The 17,827-nt window shown below is 42.3% G+C and overlaps 1 protein-coding gene across 1 annotated transcript in view; it reads left to right on the top strand.

Annotated features, from left to right (window-relative positions):
- msna (moesin a) overlaps positions 1-17,827 on the top strand; it is an 85,964-nt gene that overhangs the window by 43,491 nt on the left and 24,646 nt on the right. The window contains exon 3 of the mRNA XM_070882687.1: positions 12,486-12,581. Coding sequence (XP_070738788.1) covers positions 12,486-12,581 — 96 coding nt within the window. The remainder of the gene's footprint in view (positions 1-12,485; positions 12,582-17,827) is intronic.

Below are 17,827 nucleotides of genomic sequence, written 5' to 3'. Positions count from 1 at the left end.
TTGACACGATGGGAGTAGCGAAGCCACACGTGATGGCAAGGCTGAGAGTGGTCATGAATATGGGTTGGGAAGATTACATGCAGGATAGGAGGAGAGAGCATGATGAATTGAGATGGAGGTTGAAATCACCGAGGACGAGATGTTGCATGGTACAGAAAATTTGTCACGGAAAATTCTAATGTACAAAGAGTTTAAAGAAAAGCAAATCACTTGTTTCACAGTAACATGCATATCTTTACATTTATGCATTGAAATTTTTCTGTCGTGTTTTAATGCTTTTGTGTTTTTTCCTTTTTGAATGTCTTGGCCTCTTTTTTTTTCTCTAAAAGCCTAGGCTTGGACTGGATACAAGGAGCTATTAACCTCGGTGGGGGTGTAAAAGAAAAAGGCTGTTGTGCATTGGTCAGTGGAAAGGAAAATAGAGCAGCTGATTAGCTACTGCCTGTTTTATGTCCCTGCCAGAGTTGATGGTTGCACCCGATTTTACTTTTACTTTTTTTTTTAAAAACCCAGAGTGGTGACTCTGCAAACTGAATTTGGATTGTGCAATGTGCCTAATTTCACAGGATGCATCTGTCTATGACTTCTGTTACAGTAGTGTTGACTACTACAAAATGCACCTTTATCAACTTTGCCATTGCTGGACAATAGTTATTAATGGGTTGTTATTGAAACTGGATAATACTGATGTCTCCTCTTAATCATAAGGTAAAGGGTTTTGTCTTGATAGCTGGTCCCTGAACAGTCTCATTTGTGACTAGCTTAGCATCTCTTGATTGCCCAGTTGGTGAAGATGCAGCCTATTATAGCACTGAGCCATATAGAACCAAAGTTTGCCAGTTCATTTCAAATCTCTGCTGAGTTAGCTGTTCTTAGCCAGGGTAGTACAGCAATTGGATGACTATAACTGGTCTCACACTCTCTGGTTTAGAGATGGGAAAAATTAGCTGGGATTCTCCTAACCATTAACTACTAGAAAATGGCTGCATACAGATGTTTGAGAGCAGGATCTACAGTTGAATATCCTGTTGACTTCTGTCTAGGATTATGTACAAAGATTTGTCTCTTGGGTGAGATAATGGCATGTCTTGGAATTCTACTCTTGGCATGTGGGAGAGAAGTAGAAACCAAATAAGAATATAGCAACTTTTGTACAAGGCTGGCATGTGGTTGGATGGATTTAGCATGTGTTTAAATGCTAATGTAAAACATGAGGGCAGAGGAAGATAAATGAAGGGTGTGCCCCATGATGAATCTAATATTGGAATAAATGCATTCTGACAGGAATGGTGAGCATGAGATTTTTACAATGTCTACTTGAACCATGCAAAACAACTGGTAGTACAAATAGAGATTTTTTTTTTGTACATCAACCAAAAGGGACCATTTTGGTGGTTGGGGGCAACTTGAGGGTCCTCGAGGATTGATAAGAGCATGTAAATTTGCATAACTTTAAACTCTAGCACTTAGCCTAGTGAAAGTACCAAAACTTACTTGTCAGAGATGCTTGTGCCAATTTATATGCTGATCAGTTATCAAACTGGCAGCAAGACTTTTGACCTGATCTACACTATTCTGGTTGACTTGTATTAGAATTTTACACAAGCCTGGGCATGCTATGTTTAATAGAATTGCCAATTGTTTTTAAGCCAGTGCTGCCATCAGCATGAAAAAGGCAGTGTTGCTGCATTGTTACTTGGGTGTTGAATTGTTGAGGTTGGATAAAGTTGCCAGGTCTCTAGATCAACACATTAGTGATACTTGCATAACTCGGGATATTTTGGGGCATTGCAAGGTGCTCGAGTAAATGTATCAACTTCTCGTCTCGTGTCTAGCTGACTGAACCAAGTAGTACTGCACCTCTTGCACAGCAGCCAACCATTTCCTGCTTTCATGTTCAGGAGTGTCCTGCAAGCTCAAAAGATTGGTGTGTGGCCATATATGGCCTTGTACTTGTTGACTACCTCAGCCAAGAATATTAGTAATGTACTGCCAAAGTGACCCCAGACATTCCAGTCTCTTGTGTTATGTCTGAATGAGATGATGGGCTTGTGTAGATCATTGCACTTTAGAGTTAATTAGATTGCTGTGGAACAGAATGACTGACTTGAGAGCATTCAAAGCACAGCTCATTAACCCCTTCCCCAGCCTCCTGTTAAAAAGGACAGGCTCTTTGATCAAAACAAAGTACTAGTTACTTTTTAACTTTCTGTAGTTTGCTCAAATTATTCACATGAAGCTACATTACCACAGGTTGTCTTGAGCCCAGCCAGTCAATGTGGGTTGAACATTCAACTATCAGTGGTACAGAGTTGAGGAAAGCATAATAAGCTGTCTTGTCTGAGATCAGCTGACTGATTTAAAATGTGACTACAACATTCAAGACTATTAATGCCCGACTCATTTTGCTGAATTTTAGGATGAGCATTTGAATCTAGGTGAGTGGAATAATGTCTGGAAAAACACCGACTGTTAAGATTAAAAAATAAATTCGTGTTAACAGCACTTTTGTTTAGGATGAGAAATTTCAGCACACTTGCTTTTTCCTTTACCTGCCCGCTCCCCTCTTTGTTCAATTGGTCTTCAATATTGCAATTGCTAACCTATAAGATTTTTTAAAAATCCTTTAAGCTATCTACTATTCACTGCCAACCTTGTGTTTGGAGAAAGAGGAAGAAAAGAAGGCTTACAAAAGCCCATGGTGTGGCTATGTAGCAGTCCATTGACTCTCTAGATTGCCCAATGATGAAAAGGAAAAAGACTTGGATTTCTATTATGCCTTTCTCGACCACCAGACATCTCAAAGCGCTTTCCAGCCAATGAAGTACTTTTGGAGTGTAGTCACTGTTGTAACGTAGGAAACGTGGCAGCCAATTTGCACACAAGCTCCCACAAACAGTAACTATAATGACCAGGTAAATAATGAATAGATGGTTGATAACCAGAAAAGGTGGGGGGGACAAATAGACCAACCAAACATCAAAGCACAGTGATTGATACTGATTTCTTCTGACCGGGCCAGGAACGCAGACTGGACCAGGAGACACCACTGCCATAACCGGTTCTGGTTTGTGTTTACTATCGGAGTCCGACCTGCTAGTCACTCAAATTACTGAAGGACAACAAATCGGAATAGGCCTTATTCAGCACCTGCCCAAAGGAATCTGACCCATGAAGAGATTGACCAGAAAAGAATGCACATGAAATTGCATGGGTTAAGTAGACCAACAAAAAAGTAAGGCTTTAAAGCAGCTGACTGATCATCCACACAACCTAATGGAGGCATGGAAGTTGAATAGTGCATTTTGAAATTCAGATTTCGTTTAGCGATGCTTTTGCCTTTTTTGAAACTTTTTTTTTTTCCCCCTAGAAATGGCTTTTTGTAAATAGCTCTACTCTGAACTTTTTTTCTTAACTGATTTCCAAGGAAGCATAATTAAAATAAAACTAGTGAAAGCACTTTACTATAGCTTAACATTTTAGGTTGAGCTTATAAACTGGCTTTGCTGTAATGGTGTCTAGTTTTTTGGCACTGATCTTGCTGCTTGGTGGTTTCCACTGTTTCAGACATCAGCAATTGATTCCCCTCTTTATACTTCTGATGGGGGGGTGTAGGAATTCTAAAGTGAAGAATTGGTACATAACTTTTTAATTTGTACAACACTGATTGGCAAGAGCATTGGTGATGTACATAGTCTACAGCACAGAAAGAGGCCATTTGGCCTAATTGCTCTATGCTGGCATTTATGCTCTACACAAACCTTTCCCCGCCCTTAGGCCTATCAGCATATCCTTCTATACCTTTCTCCCCCTCATGCTTATCTAGCATCCCCTTAATGCATCTGTGCTCCTTGTCTCAACTATTCCTTGTGGTAATGTTTCACATTCTTAACCATTCTTTCGGTAAAGAAGTGTCTCCTGAATTGCCTGTTGGATTTATTAGTGATTATCTTGTATTTGACCTAGTTTTGGAATTACCCACAAATGGAAACATTTTATCTGTCAACCATTTCATTGGCCCAGATTTTGCAGTCAGCGGCGAAGAAACAGCGCTCGTCATTTGTTGTACTTACAGATGCCCCCACGCTTTTCGTGAACTTCTTGCAGTTCCTGGAGATCACTCCGTAGTGTCTTGCAGGATATGTGTTGGGCAAACATCAGTGTGTCTCTTCAACCAATCAGATTGAAGAATCCTCACTGACATGCAGAATATAAACCAGGAAGTGTAAATTAGAATACTTGGTGTGCAGAAAGTGAAATAAAGAGAAGGCATGAAAGCTGGGATTGAGATAATCAAAGTTTAAAAAAAAAAAATTATTTAAAATCTCCAATTAAATTCTAAAAGAATGAGACTCCAGACTTGTAAAATTTAATTTTCTGGGTCAGTGATTTGTTTGGCAGTAATTATTACTTATCACAGTTAACTTCACTTACACCTGAATGCACCAGCATTTTCTTGCATTTTCTGTGGCTAACTAATGGGCAAGTACAGTAACTTCACTGTGGAATTCAATGCCGAGTCTTTCGGAAGTGCTGGTGTAGTGAAGCTTGTGACCAGATTGGACAGCAACGTCCTGATTTGCGCATTCTAACCGCGCGTGTGGACACCAGAAGTTGCTGTCCGATTTACTCCATGTTGACGGTGAGCACTGATGGCCTCGCTGTTATTTATATTGCAAAATCTGGGCATTATCTTAAAGACCACCTATCTGGTCACCCCTCCGCTGCCTTCTAGAGGAGAGTCCCAGCCTGTTCAGCCTTTCCAGATAAGTATATCCTCTCTGATTTGGTGTCATCCTTATAAATCTTTTTTGTACCCTTGCCAGTGCCTCTATTTTTTTTTATAATCTGGAGACCAGAACTGTTCACAGTACTCCAAATGTGATCTAAATCAGGTTCTGTACAAGCTTAACATGATTTGCCTACTTTTCAGTTCTATCCCTCTGGAAATGAACCCTGGTGCTTGGGTTGCCTTTTTTTTTTATGGCCTTATTAACCCATTCAGACTCTTGCAATCAAAACAGTATGTGACCGCCTCCTTATTCATCCCAAAATGGACCACCTCACACATTTATCTATCTTTAAAATCATTTGCCATTTTCACACCCATTCTGCAAGCTTAATGTCTTCCTGTATTTTGTCACATTCTTGTGTTGTATTAACTACATCTCCCAATTTGGCGTCATCTGAAAATTTTGAAATACACAATTGGATAATGTGATGGTTACTAAGATCTCAGTAAAATGTAATGGGTGTACATTGTTCATGATTGAACAGTAAACAATTGAAGTGGAAAAAACCCCCAGCAGTATAATTATAGATTTTCGTCCTTCCAAATCTTTTTGACTGTGTCTAGATTTTAAGCTGTAGAACAAGGGTGAAATTCTTATGAATGATAGCTGTCACTGAAGGTGGAAACAATTGGAGATGGTGAATGGGCCATATGACCCAACAAGCAGTTCAACATACTAGCTTTTATTTTGCTAGCAGTACACTAAAGTTCAGTATACTGATGCAGGGCACTTTTTCTGAGTAGTTCAGACTTCATTTCCTAACACCAATTTGAGTTAATTCTTTTTTTTGTACTTCTATTTGTAGATGGTGTTGAGTATGCTCCTTGGATGTTGAATTGCAATCAGAAAATTGTTAATTTCGATGCAATAAAGAATTTGGTTAACTGATTTTTGATTTTTAATTAATGTAGTCATTTAATTGGACTAAGAGCTGTGTTCCAGCAATATCGCAAGACCAGTCATTGGCACAGGTATAAATCAACATGGAGAGCTTCTGTAGGCACTGAGTAAATGAACACCTGTTGGAAGCAAGTTACCATGATTGGGTTATTTGAATCAAAGTTGGTTGAAGCATAAAAATCTACAGCGCAGAAGGCGGCCATTTCGGCCCATCGTGTCCACGCCAGCGGCAAAGAGCCGCACGGTCCTCGGTCAGCAGCCCTGAAGGTTGCATATAAACCTATGAACAATGTTGGAAAGGTAAAGATCACCCTGCCCAACCAGTCCGACCCCCACAACTGCGACACCCCTTCCACTAAAACATTCTGCATTCCACCCCAACCGGAGCCATGCGATCTCCTGTGAGGTAAAAACCCAGGCCAATTGGGGGAAGTCGGGGAGGGGGGGGTGCGGCGGGGGGAGATATATGGGAAAATTCCTCTGACCCATCCAGGCAATTGAAACGAATCCAGGAGATCATCCTGGCTGTATTCGATTCTCTGCGGTACTTGCCATTGTACCTGCACCAGCCAAGAGGTCATCCAGTCTAATCCCAATTATCAGCTCTAGGTCCGTAACCCTGCAGGTTATGGCACTTTAAGTGCCCATCCAAATACCCTTTTTTTTTAAAATGTGGTGAGGTTTTCTGCATCGGCCATCCTTCCAGGCAGTGAGTTCCAGACCTCCACAACCCTCTGAAGAAGCCCCCCCCCCTCAAATTCCCTCTAAACCTTCCACCAACCACCTTAAAACTATGCCTCGTAATTGACCCCTCCACCAAGGGAAATAGGCCCTTACTGTCCACTATATCCAGGCCTCAATTTTGTACCCCTCAATGAGGTCTCTTCTCAACCTCCTCTTCCAATGAGAACAAACCCAGCCTATCAAATCTGTAATCATAACTAAGATTCTCCATTCTAGGCAGCATCCTAATAAATCTCCTCTGCACCCTCTAGTGCAATTATGTCTTTCCTATAATACGGCAAGCAGAACTGCACGCAGTGCTCCAGCTGTGGCCTAACCAAAGTATTATACAATTTAAGCATAACCTCCCTGCTCTTTTATTCGATACCTCGGCCAATAAAGGCAAGCATTCCATATGCTGCCTTATCCACTGGGCCTACTGTCAGGGATCTGTGGACAAGCACTCCAAGGTCCCATTGTTCATCTACACTATTAAGTGGCCTACCGCTTAATGTGTATACCCTTTCCTTATTAGCTATCAATCACCTCACACTTCTCTGAATTAAATTCCATTTGCCACTGCTCTGCCCACCTGACCAGTAGATTGATAGCCTCCTGCAGCCCATGACTTTCCTTTATCATTATCAACCACTAATTTTAGTTTCATCTGCAAACTTCTTAATCATACTCCCTATATTCAAATCTATATCATTGATGTATACCACAAAAAGCAAGGGACCCAGTACTGAGCCCTGCGGAACCCCACTAGAACCATCCTTTCAGTCTCAAACATCCATCAATCATTACCTTTTGCTTCCTACCTCTAAGCCAATTTTGGATCCAACTAGCCACTTTGCCCTGGATCCCATGGGTTTAACCTTCGTGACCAGTATACAATATGGGACCTTATCAAAAGCTTTGCTAAAGTCCATATGCACTATCCTCATCGACCCTCTTGGTTATCTCCTCACAAAATTAAATCCGGTTAGTCAAACACTATCTTCCCTTAACAAATCCGTGCTGACTGTTCCTAATTAATCCTTGCTTTTCCAATAATTTTCCCACCACTGAAGTTAAGCTGACAGGCCTGTAATTACTCAGCCTATCCCTTTCTTCCACCCCCCCCCCCCCCCCCCCCCCCCCAAACAAGGGTACCACATTAACAGTCCTCTGGCACCATGCCCAAATCCAGAGGACTGGAAAATGATGGTCAAGGCCTCTGCTATTTCCTCTTCACACAACAGCCTGGGATGCATTTCATCTGGGCTTGGGGACTTATCTACTTTCAAAGTTGCTGAACCCCTTAATACCTCCTGTTTATTTATTTCATCCAGAATTTCACACTCTTCCTCGATAGCAGGATCTGCATTGTCCCTTTCCTTTTTGAAAACACACAAAGTATTAAGAACCATACCAATATCTTCTGTCTCCACATAAAAACTACCCTTATGGTCTTGAATAGGCCCTACCCTTTCTTTAGGTACCCTCTTGCTCTTGATATATTTAAGAACATCTTGGGGTTTTCCTTAATTTTACTCGCTAAGAATTTCTTGTGCTCTCTCAGCATTCCTAATATCCTTTTTTAACTTTACCTCTTAACCTTCTATATTCCTCCAAAGATTCTATATATTTAGCCATCGGTATGACACAAGCTTCCCTTTTTTTCTTTATCCTACCTTGTAAGTCCCTAGACATCCAGGGGGCTCTAGAATTGTTGTTCCCACCCTTTTTTTCTTTTAAGGGCACATGTTTGGCCTGAGCCTTCCACTGTTCTGACACTGATTTACCTACAAGTAGCTGTTTCCAGTCCACTGTGGCCAAATCACTCCTCAACTTAGCAAAGTTAGCTTTTCCCCAATTTGGGACTTTTATTCCAAGCATATCCTTATCCTAATCCATAACTAACTTGAATCTCGTCACTGGCAACCAAGTATTCTCCCACTAATACTCCTTCAACCTGGCCAGCTTCATTCCCCAGAACTAAATCCAAAACCGTCCCCTCGTGTTGGGCTTGTTGCAAACTGACCAGTTCTCTTGACTGCATTTCAAGAATTCCACACCACCTCTACCCATCACACTATATTTGTCCCAATCGATATTTGGATCGTTTAAAATCTCCTCCTATTACTACCCTTTGATTTTTGGACTTCACAGCAATTTGCCTACTTATTTGCTCCTCTAGCTCCCTCCCACTGTTTAGGGGTCTGTAATACACACCCAGCAATGTGATCACTTTATATAAAAAAAAAAATTCAATTTGACCCAAATGGCCTCATTTTTTGATCCCTCCTCATTACTGTAATAGTTTCTTTAATCAATACCTTTACCCCCCTCTCTGACTTGTCTAAAAATCCTGTAACCAGGAATATTGATCTGCCAAACCTGCCTCTCTTTCAGCCATGTCTCTATTGACTATAATGCCATACTCCCAAGTATCTACCTGCGCTCTTGGCTCATCTGCCTTATTTGCTATACTCGCATTAAAGTCTATACCATTTGAGCACAGGAAGACCTCCTTGATTACAACTTACTAAGCCTTGTTTCCTCTGTCTTACAGATTTGCTTTCTAAATTCTTGCTATCCACTTTCTGCTTTACTTTCTTCCCTATTGAGTCTATTCTTAGGTTCCCATCCCACTGCCAAGCTAATTTAAACTCTCCCCAACAGCACTAGCAAAACTCCCTGCGAGGATATTGGCCCCAGTGCTGTTGAGGTGCAACCTATCTGATTTTGTAAAAGTCCCATCTCCCTCAAGTGTGGTCCCAATGCCTCAGGAATTTAAAGCCCTCCCTCCTACAACTCTCCAGCCATGCATTCATCTCTATCCTTCTATTCTTGTACTCATTAGCATGTGGCACTGGTAGTAACCCAGAGATTACTACCTTTTTGATGTCCTACCCTTTAATTTTCTTCCTAGCTCCCTGAATTCTGCCTGTAGGACCTCATCCCTCTTTCTACCCATGTCATGTCATGGGTCACAACCTCCTAGCTGTTTACCCTCTTTCTCTCTCTTTCCTTTCCCCCCCCCCCCCCCCCCCCAGGAACCATACCATCCTGGAGTCATGTCTGCAGCCACAAACTCCTGTCTGTTCCCTTAACTATAGAATCCCCTATCACTAGAGGTCTTTTATTCTTCGTCTCTTTCCCCCATCCCCGGTGCAGCTGTGCCTTGGAATTGGCTCTGACTGCACTCTCCAGAAGCACCATTGCCCTCACTGATACTCAGTGAATATCGGTTTGAAAACGAGATGGACTCACTGGGTGACTCCTGCACTACCTGCCTAGTGTTCTTTCTTCACCTGGTGGTCACCTATTTCCCCTCTGCCTGCACACTTTTAAGCTGCAGGGTGGCCACCTCCTGAAACGTGCGATCCACGTAGCTCTCAGCCTTACGGACGCACCGTATTGACTCCAGCCGTCGCTCAAGCTCCGAAACACAGAGCTCGAGTAGTTGAAGCTGGAGACACCACCTGCACACGTGGTTATCTAGGCCGCACGAAGTGTCCAGGACTTCCCACGTACCGCAGGATGTGCACTCCATGGGACTGAGCTGACCTGCCATCTCTCTCATTAAACTGATCTAATTAAAAATCCAATTAAAAGAAAAAGACACTTACCAAACAGCCAACCACTTGTCCTCCCAGAAGAGGGTTGAGCGATCCTCATCAGACTTGAACTCCTCACCGACCTTCAGGCCTCCTGCTTCTCGGAACTCGTGACCTCTCTCTCAACTCCCGCTAATCGTATTCTCGTATCGCATTAGAGGACTGGAAATATTGAAGTCATATATTTTTCACAGGCTAAACTACTGTACTGGATTTATTTACAACTGTAGCAGAAAAACATGTGCATGATATATTGCATAATCAAATTTGTGCTTCATACATACTGGGTTGACTTGTTTTGAAGTGGTTTGCAATTCTTCCAGCTTCTTGACGAACATTTGTACACGCGTATGATTCATCTTCGTGTTCGAGCTTGTTGATTTTTTTAAAAACTGGCTTCATGGCCTGACATTTCATTTGGATTGAATCTGGTTGATGTGATACTGTACAGCAGAGCAGATTTGTATTTTTGGCTTTCTCATTGCTGCCTCTTTTAGAATTTATTCACACTAATTTTATTCTGATTTAAATCATTGTATTATAAATGGTGGTTGTGCATCTATTCATCAGTCTTCGTGGCTCTAGTATACAGTTCTCCGCAATTACTGCTTTGTCCAATACTGTGGGTTCAGGTTCTTCGACTTACCCCAGATTTTTATATATTTAAAAAAAAAGTTATTTCCTCCATGGGTGCAACTCGTGTTAAACCCAAAAATGCACTTTTTTGTCTCCCATTCAGTGTCAATTTATACTCCAATGAATCTCATCAGAATATGTTTGATAAACAAAGCATCTCTCTCTTGACTCCGATGACTTGCTTCCACACTAAAAATTGGACTCTTCAGTCACCTGCGAACTCATGTGGGACCTATAGTCTCTGTCATGGGGAGCAGACGGTGATTGAAGGAACGGGTAGGTGGGTTGCCGCAAGCTCATTCTACTGTCGACGCTTGGCTTCTGCGTGCTCTCAGCGAAGAGACTGTGTGTTCGGTGCCTCCCTGAATGCTTTTTCTTCACTTGACTGGTCATGGGCCAGGGATCCCCGGGTGTCAGTGGGGATGTTGCACTTTTTCAAGGAGGCCTTGCATGTGTCCTTGAGTTTCCTCTGCCCACCTAGGGCTCGCTTGCCGTGTTGAAGCTCCGAGTAGCGCGCTTGCTTTGGGAGGCTCGTGTAGGGCATGCAAACGATGTGGCTCATCCAGTGGAACTAATCGAGCGTGGTCAATGCGAGAACACACACGTTGCTGCACTTATCCTGCCAATGGATTTGCAGGATCTTGTGGAGGCAGCGTTGGTGGTACTTCAGTGTTTTGAGGGGCCTGCTGTACAAAGCAAAGCAACAAACTCGCACCATGAATATCAAAGAACAAAAATTGAAGTTTCAACTCATTCAACCATCGATCTTGCACAATAGGCACATGCTTAAGAACCTGCAATCGTGAAACCATTTCAATTTTTAATGTGACTTCTACTTGTGCCATAAAAATGCATTAAAAGGAACAAAATGCCAAGCAAGTCAGAATAGCTTTTTAAATTTGGGATGGGGCCAGTTTTATGGGTGGAGATGCATTTAGGTAGAGGACTTTATTTTTTAAATGAAGATTTGGTGTGTACTTGCATGTGTAACTCGCCTACACCCAAATGCTGCGATCTCTTGGGTGTAAATTATTTGTGGCCTGGTTATGCATGTCTGGGCACAAATGCAGGGGAAATTCAAGGCCCTGGTACCTCCTGCAGCTAGCATGCTTTCACTTGTCAAATGTTGACCATGTTCTGCTAGCAGTAGTCTGCCACTTATTACATCCCTGTGCAGGCCTAGGGCAGCATTGGTGCTAACTTTTTTTTTTCTATCTACCTTCTTTTTTTTTTTAATAAGCATTAGATTAAGTTTCAGGTGAAAAAATAAATTACATAGTACGAATGGGAGATCAGTTTTTTTTTAGTACTTAATCCATAATCTAGCAGCCTCTTAATATTTTGGGAAATATCTTGAGTCGTATTAATGACTTGGCATACATACAATCAAATGGATTTTAGTACTCCACAATATCCAAAACTGAGACTTCCTGGAAAAAATGTATTTAAATCAGCTGGGTATGACCAGAGTCAAAAGGAATGTTGCTATCCTGAACGGGCTGTGAATGATGACCTCCGCTGACGGATGCAGATTACAAATGGGTTCCACTTTGGATTGAACCTTGTGTTGGCAGGGCAGCCTTGGAACAGGAAAGAACACTGACTTCTTTAATAGTCTGGTCAATTCAGTAATATGACTACAAAATAGGTTTGTGACTCCTCCCCTGTGTACCCGCAACCCAGCAGCATTTGATATCGGCTATCACCATGTTTCCCTTTTTCTTTGGTTATGTAAAGCGGGAGGTTTTCTTGTGACTTCTGTAGGGTATGCAGCCAGCTTTTTTTTTTCTCTTCCCCCTCTTAATCCTCCTGTTTGTTTCCTCACTAGGTTGTGAAAACCATTGGGCTTCGTGAGGTCTGGTTTTTTGGTCTCCAGTACCAAGATACAAAGGGCTTCTCCACCTGGCTGAAACTCAACAAAAAGGTCTGTTACTAAGAAATGTGCTTGCAAGTACCACATCTTCCAGTTACCATTGCTGGTCCATGTTCAGGGGATAAATAAATAAATCCTTTGCTGTAAAGGAGATTGCAGCTGTTTTTTGTGTAGTGTTTGGGATTGTACATTGCGCAGCAATGACTTGTATTAATGTAGCAGTTTTATAAATGGGGGAGGGGAAAGAGAGAAACACACATCCCAAGGCAATTAAGGTGTGAAGAAAGAACATGGGTGCTGAGCCAATGGATTTAGCAGTGACGTTCCCAGTACAGTCAAGAAGTCTCTTTCAAGTGATTTATTGAACGACATTTTCTGAAATGCACCCACGGTAGCTCATTGTTGGAATGGTTAAAACTAGTCCAGTATGTCAGTTGTGAGAAGGGAGCCAAAAGATGGATTTTTGGGGCCGAGCATATTGTGAAGACTAGATACACCTGGTAAAAGTCTGTCCAAGTGATTTCAGTCAAATTATTGCTCATAACTTGAGCCACTGAGGATAATACAAGCTTGCTGGTGGATTACATTCAGACTGGCTGTTTAACCCCTTCCAGCAAGTGCTTCTTGCACCAACTGTTGAAGTCGAGACACTATCTAACTTGTGTTTTTCCTCCAACAAATTTTTACAAATTATAAAATCTGAACTCGTGCACTTAATTTTTTTTCCCCCAGATTGTATGTAACATTGGTGGTATTTGAACTATTGATATTCACACTTCACCTGAGTTTCTTGCTCTGCTGGCCAAGGCATCTGATCCTTGCTCTGTAGCTGAAGTGCTTAACCCATTTTTTTTTTTAAATGGGCCACTGTTTTGATATAGTTTATAAAACTGAGACTATTTGAAGTCAGCACAAGACTCTGCAGGTAGAAATATTTCCATGATTCACATTTAAGGGATTGTCTACTATGCCTGTGGGGGAAATGAGACAGATGGCAGAATGTCTAGTCATTGAATAACATAAGGGGGTACATTCGAATTGGGATGGATAATGCCTCAACTACAACTTGGGCAGTTTCTCAAACATGTCTTGTGTGCCTTTTTATCATGGGTTTTCTGTTCTGTACAAACACAGCAAATTCCACTCTTGCTTGCCAAGACATAAAATTAAATCCCATAATGCCCTGGTGTGGCTGGAAATGGCACATTGCCACCACACTGACTTGCACTGTGCATTGACTGGCAGTGTAATGCTTTGGATGATATTCAAAACAGTTGGTGTCATTATCAGCACCAGCAAGTCATATTAGTACTGAACAAAAGATTTTGCCTCTGCTATTTAAAGCATGTAGTATTCACTTTTCTGACTGAATCTGTTCTGTTTATGTATGGTGTTCAGAGCTGGGTGGTGGTAATTGGGCAAAGCTATATAATTCAGTGCATTTTTATAAAATCTGGTCAGAAGTAGTTTTTTAGTTTTATAATGCAGTATCCATATTGAGTGCTGTTTTGTCAGATGTACCATCCTTGGCGAGGCACCAAGGCCCTGCCTGTCTGTGGTGCCCTGGGGCCTGCCTGTCTGTTCGGGTGGGTTTTATGATTCCATGATGTAATTCAAAGAAAAGCCAGTAGTACTCCTGTTATCTTGGCCAATACTCATTCGTCTTGTTATTTTTGGTGTATTACACTCCTAGTGGCTGGCATATTTGTGGATACAATTCATGCACTGTGATTTTTGTGAACTGTTTTGAAACCTTGCAATGATGTGGTAATGTGCTATATAACTTTTTTCCCCCACTTTGTCCTGCATTATTTGAGTGGGCAAGCAACCCGTTGCTTGATTTCGGCCAGCATGTTTTCTTTTTAAATCTGCTGCTGGGAGATGGGAAAGAGTAGCCCATTGAAACATTCCCAATTGTTTTCCTTTCTCCCTATGAGCATCACCTGGCTTCTTTCAGCAGAGCATGCAAGTTTTACATAGAAACATAGTAAGTGCAGGAGTAGGCCATTCAGCCCGCACCACCATTCAATATGATAATGGCTGATCACGCAACTTCAGTACCCCATTCCTGCTTTCTCTCCATACCCCTTGATCCCTTTAGCCGTAAAGGCCACATCTAACTTTTTTTTTGAAAATATCTAACGAACTGGCCTCAACAACTTTCTGTGGTAGAGAATTCCATAGGTTCACAATTCGGAGAAAAGTTTCTCCTCATCTCGGTCCTAAATGGCTTACCCCTTAGCCTTAGACTGACCCCTGGTTCTGGACTTCCCCAACATCAGGAATATTCTTCCTGCATCTACCCTGTCCAATCCTGTCAGAATTTTATGAGGGGATCTCAAACATCTAAATTCCAGTGAATATAAGCCTAGTCGATCCAGTCTGTCTTTGTCAGTCCTGCCATCCCAGGAATCACTGCACTTCCTCAATAGCAAGAATGTCCTTCCTCAGATTGGGAGACCCAAAACTGCGCACACAATTCAAGGTGTAACCTCACCAAGGCCCTGTATAACTGCAGTAAGACCTCCCTGCTCTTATACTCACATCCCCTTGCTATTAAGGCCAGCATGCTATTTGCTGCATGCCTACCTTCAATGACTGATGTATCATGACACCCAGGTCTCGTTGCACCTCCCTTTTTCCTAATCTGCCGCCATTCAGATAATCTGCCTTCCTGTTTTTGCAACCAAAGTGGATAACCTCACTTATCCACATTATGGGTAAATGCATGGCAGGTGCAGTATTCACCTAATGTGTCCAAGTCCCCCTGCAGCCTCCTATCATCCTCCTCGCAGCTTGCACTGCCACCCAGCCTAGTGTCAGCTGCAAACTTGGAGATATTACATTCAATTCCTTTGTCTAAATCATTGATGTATATTGTAAATAGCTGGGGTGCCAGCACTGAACTCTGTGGTACCCCACTAGTTACTGCCTGCCATTCTGAAAAGGACCCATTTATTTCCACTCTTTGCTTCCTGTCTGCCAACCAGTTCTCTATCCACGTCAATACATTACCCCCAATACCATGTGCCTTAATGTTGCACACTAATCTCTTGTGTGGGACCTTGTCAAAAACCTTTTGAAAGTACAAATACACCACATCCACTGGTTCTCCCTTGTCCACTCTACTAGTTATATCCTCAAATTCTAGATTTGTCAAGCATGATTTCCTTTCATAAATCCATGCTGACTTGGACCGATCCTGTCACTGCTTTCCAAATGTGCTGCTATTTCATCTTTAATAATTGATTCCAACATTTTCCCCACTGTCAGGCTAAACAGTCTATAATTCCCGGTTTTCTCCCTCCCTCCTTTTTTAAAAAGTGGGGTTACATTCGCTGCCCTCCAATCCATAGGAACTGAACCAGAGTCTATAGACTGTTGGAAAATGATCACCAATGCATCCACTATTTCTCGGGCTACTTAGTCTGCATCCCAGAGTACTTATCAGGCCCTGGGATTTATCGCCCTTCAGTCCCATCAATTTCCCTAACACCATTTCCTGACAAGGATTTCCCTCAGTTCCCCCTTCTATATACACCCTCGGTCCCCTAGTATTATCGGGAGGTTATTTGTGTCTTCCTTAGTGAAGACAGCACCACAGTATTTGTTCAACTGGTCTGCCATTTCCTTGTTCCCCATTATAAATTCCCCTGATTCTGACTGCAAGGCACCTATATTAGTCATCACTAATCTTTTTATCTTCCCATATCTATAGAAGCTTTTGCAGTCAGGTTTCTGTTTCCTGCAAGCTTACACTCATACTCTATTTTCCCCTCCTAATTAAACCCTTAGTCCTCTCCTGCTGAATTCTAAATTTCTCCCAGTCCTTGGGGTTTGCTGCAACTTATATGCCTCTTCATTGGGTTTAACACTATCCCTAATTTCCCTCATTAGCCACAGCTGAGCCACCTTCCCTTTTTTATTCTTGCGCTACTCGGATGTACAATTGTTGCAGTTCATCCATGTGATATTTAAATGTCTGCCATCGCCTATCCACCATCAACCCTTTAAGTATAATTTGCCAGTCTATTCTAGCCAATTCACATCTCATACCATCGAAGTTACCTTTCCTTAAGTTCAGGACCCTAGTCTCTGAATTAACTGTCTGTCCATCTTAATGAAGAATTCTACCATATTGTCACTCTTCCAAGATTAATCCCCCTCTCGTTACACAAGACCCAGTCTAGGATGGCCTGCTCTCTAGTTGGTTCCTTGATGTATTGGTCCAGAAAACCATCCCTTATAGACTCCAGGAAATCCTCCTCCATAGTATTGCTACTCGTTTGGTTAGCCTAATCAATATGCAGATTAGTCACCCATGATAACTGTTGTACCCTTATTGCATGTGTGCCTAATTTCCTATTTGATGCCATCCCCAACCTCCCTCCTGTTTGGTGGTCTGTACACAACTCCCACTAATGTTTTCTGCCTTTTGGTGTTTTGCAGCTCTACCCATATAGATTCCACATCATCCATGCTAATGTCCTTCCTTACTATTGTGTTAATCTCCTCCTTTAACCAGTAATGCTGCTCCACCTCCTTTTCCTTCCTGTCCGTCTCCTTCCTGAATATTGAATACCCCTGGAAGTTGTGTTCCCAGCCTTGGTTACCTTGGAGCCATGCCTCTGTAATCCCAATAACAGCTATCTGAGCAGTCACTCCATCCACCTTATTGCAAATGCTCCTCGCATTGAGACTCCGAGCCTTCAAGCTTGTTTTTTAACACTTTGTCCTTTTTAGAATTATGTTGTCGTGTGGCCCTTTTTGGTTTTTGCCCTCGATTTCTCTGCCCTTAACTCTTGCTTTTCTCCTTCCTACCTTTTGCTTCTGCCCTTTTTTTTAGTTCCCTCTGCCTCCCTGCATAGATTTCCCATCCCCCTGCCATATTAGTTTAAACCCTCCCCAACAGTACTAGCAAACACTCCGCCTAGGACATCAGTTCCAGTCCTGCCCAGGTGCAGACCATCCGATTTGTACTGGTCCCACCTCCCCCAGAACCGGTTCTAATGTACCAGGAATTTGAATCCCTCCCCCATGCACCATTCCTCAAGCCACATTTAGCTGAGCTATCCTGCAATTCCTGCTGACTAGCATGTGGCACTCGTAGCGATCCTGAGATAACAATTTTTTTGAGGTCCTACTTTTTAATTTAACTCTTAGCTCCCTAAATTCAGCTTGTAGGACCTCCTCCTGTTTTTTTTTTTTACCTAATATGTACCATGACAGCTGGCTGTTCATCACCACCACCACCACCACCACCCCCCCCCCCCCCCCAAGAATGTGCTGCAGCTGTT

Source organism: Pristiophorus japonicus, chromosome 6 (genome assembly GCF_044704955.1).
Source record: "Pristiophorus japonicus isolate sPriJap1 chromosome 6, sPriJap1.hap1, whole genome shotgun sequence".
In the NCBI taxonomy this organism is placed as follows: domain Eukaryota; kingdom Metazoa; phylum Chordata; class Chondrichthyes; family Pristiophoridae; genus Pristiophorus; species Pristiophorus japonicus.
Note: the sequence above shows the minus strand (reverse complement) of the source record. Positions and strands in the feature narration are given on the sequence as shown.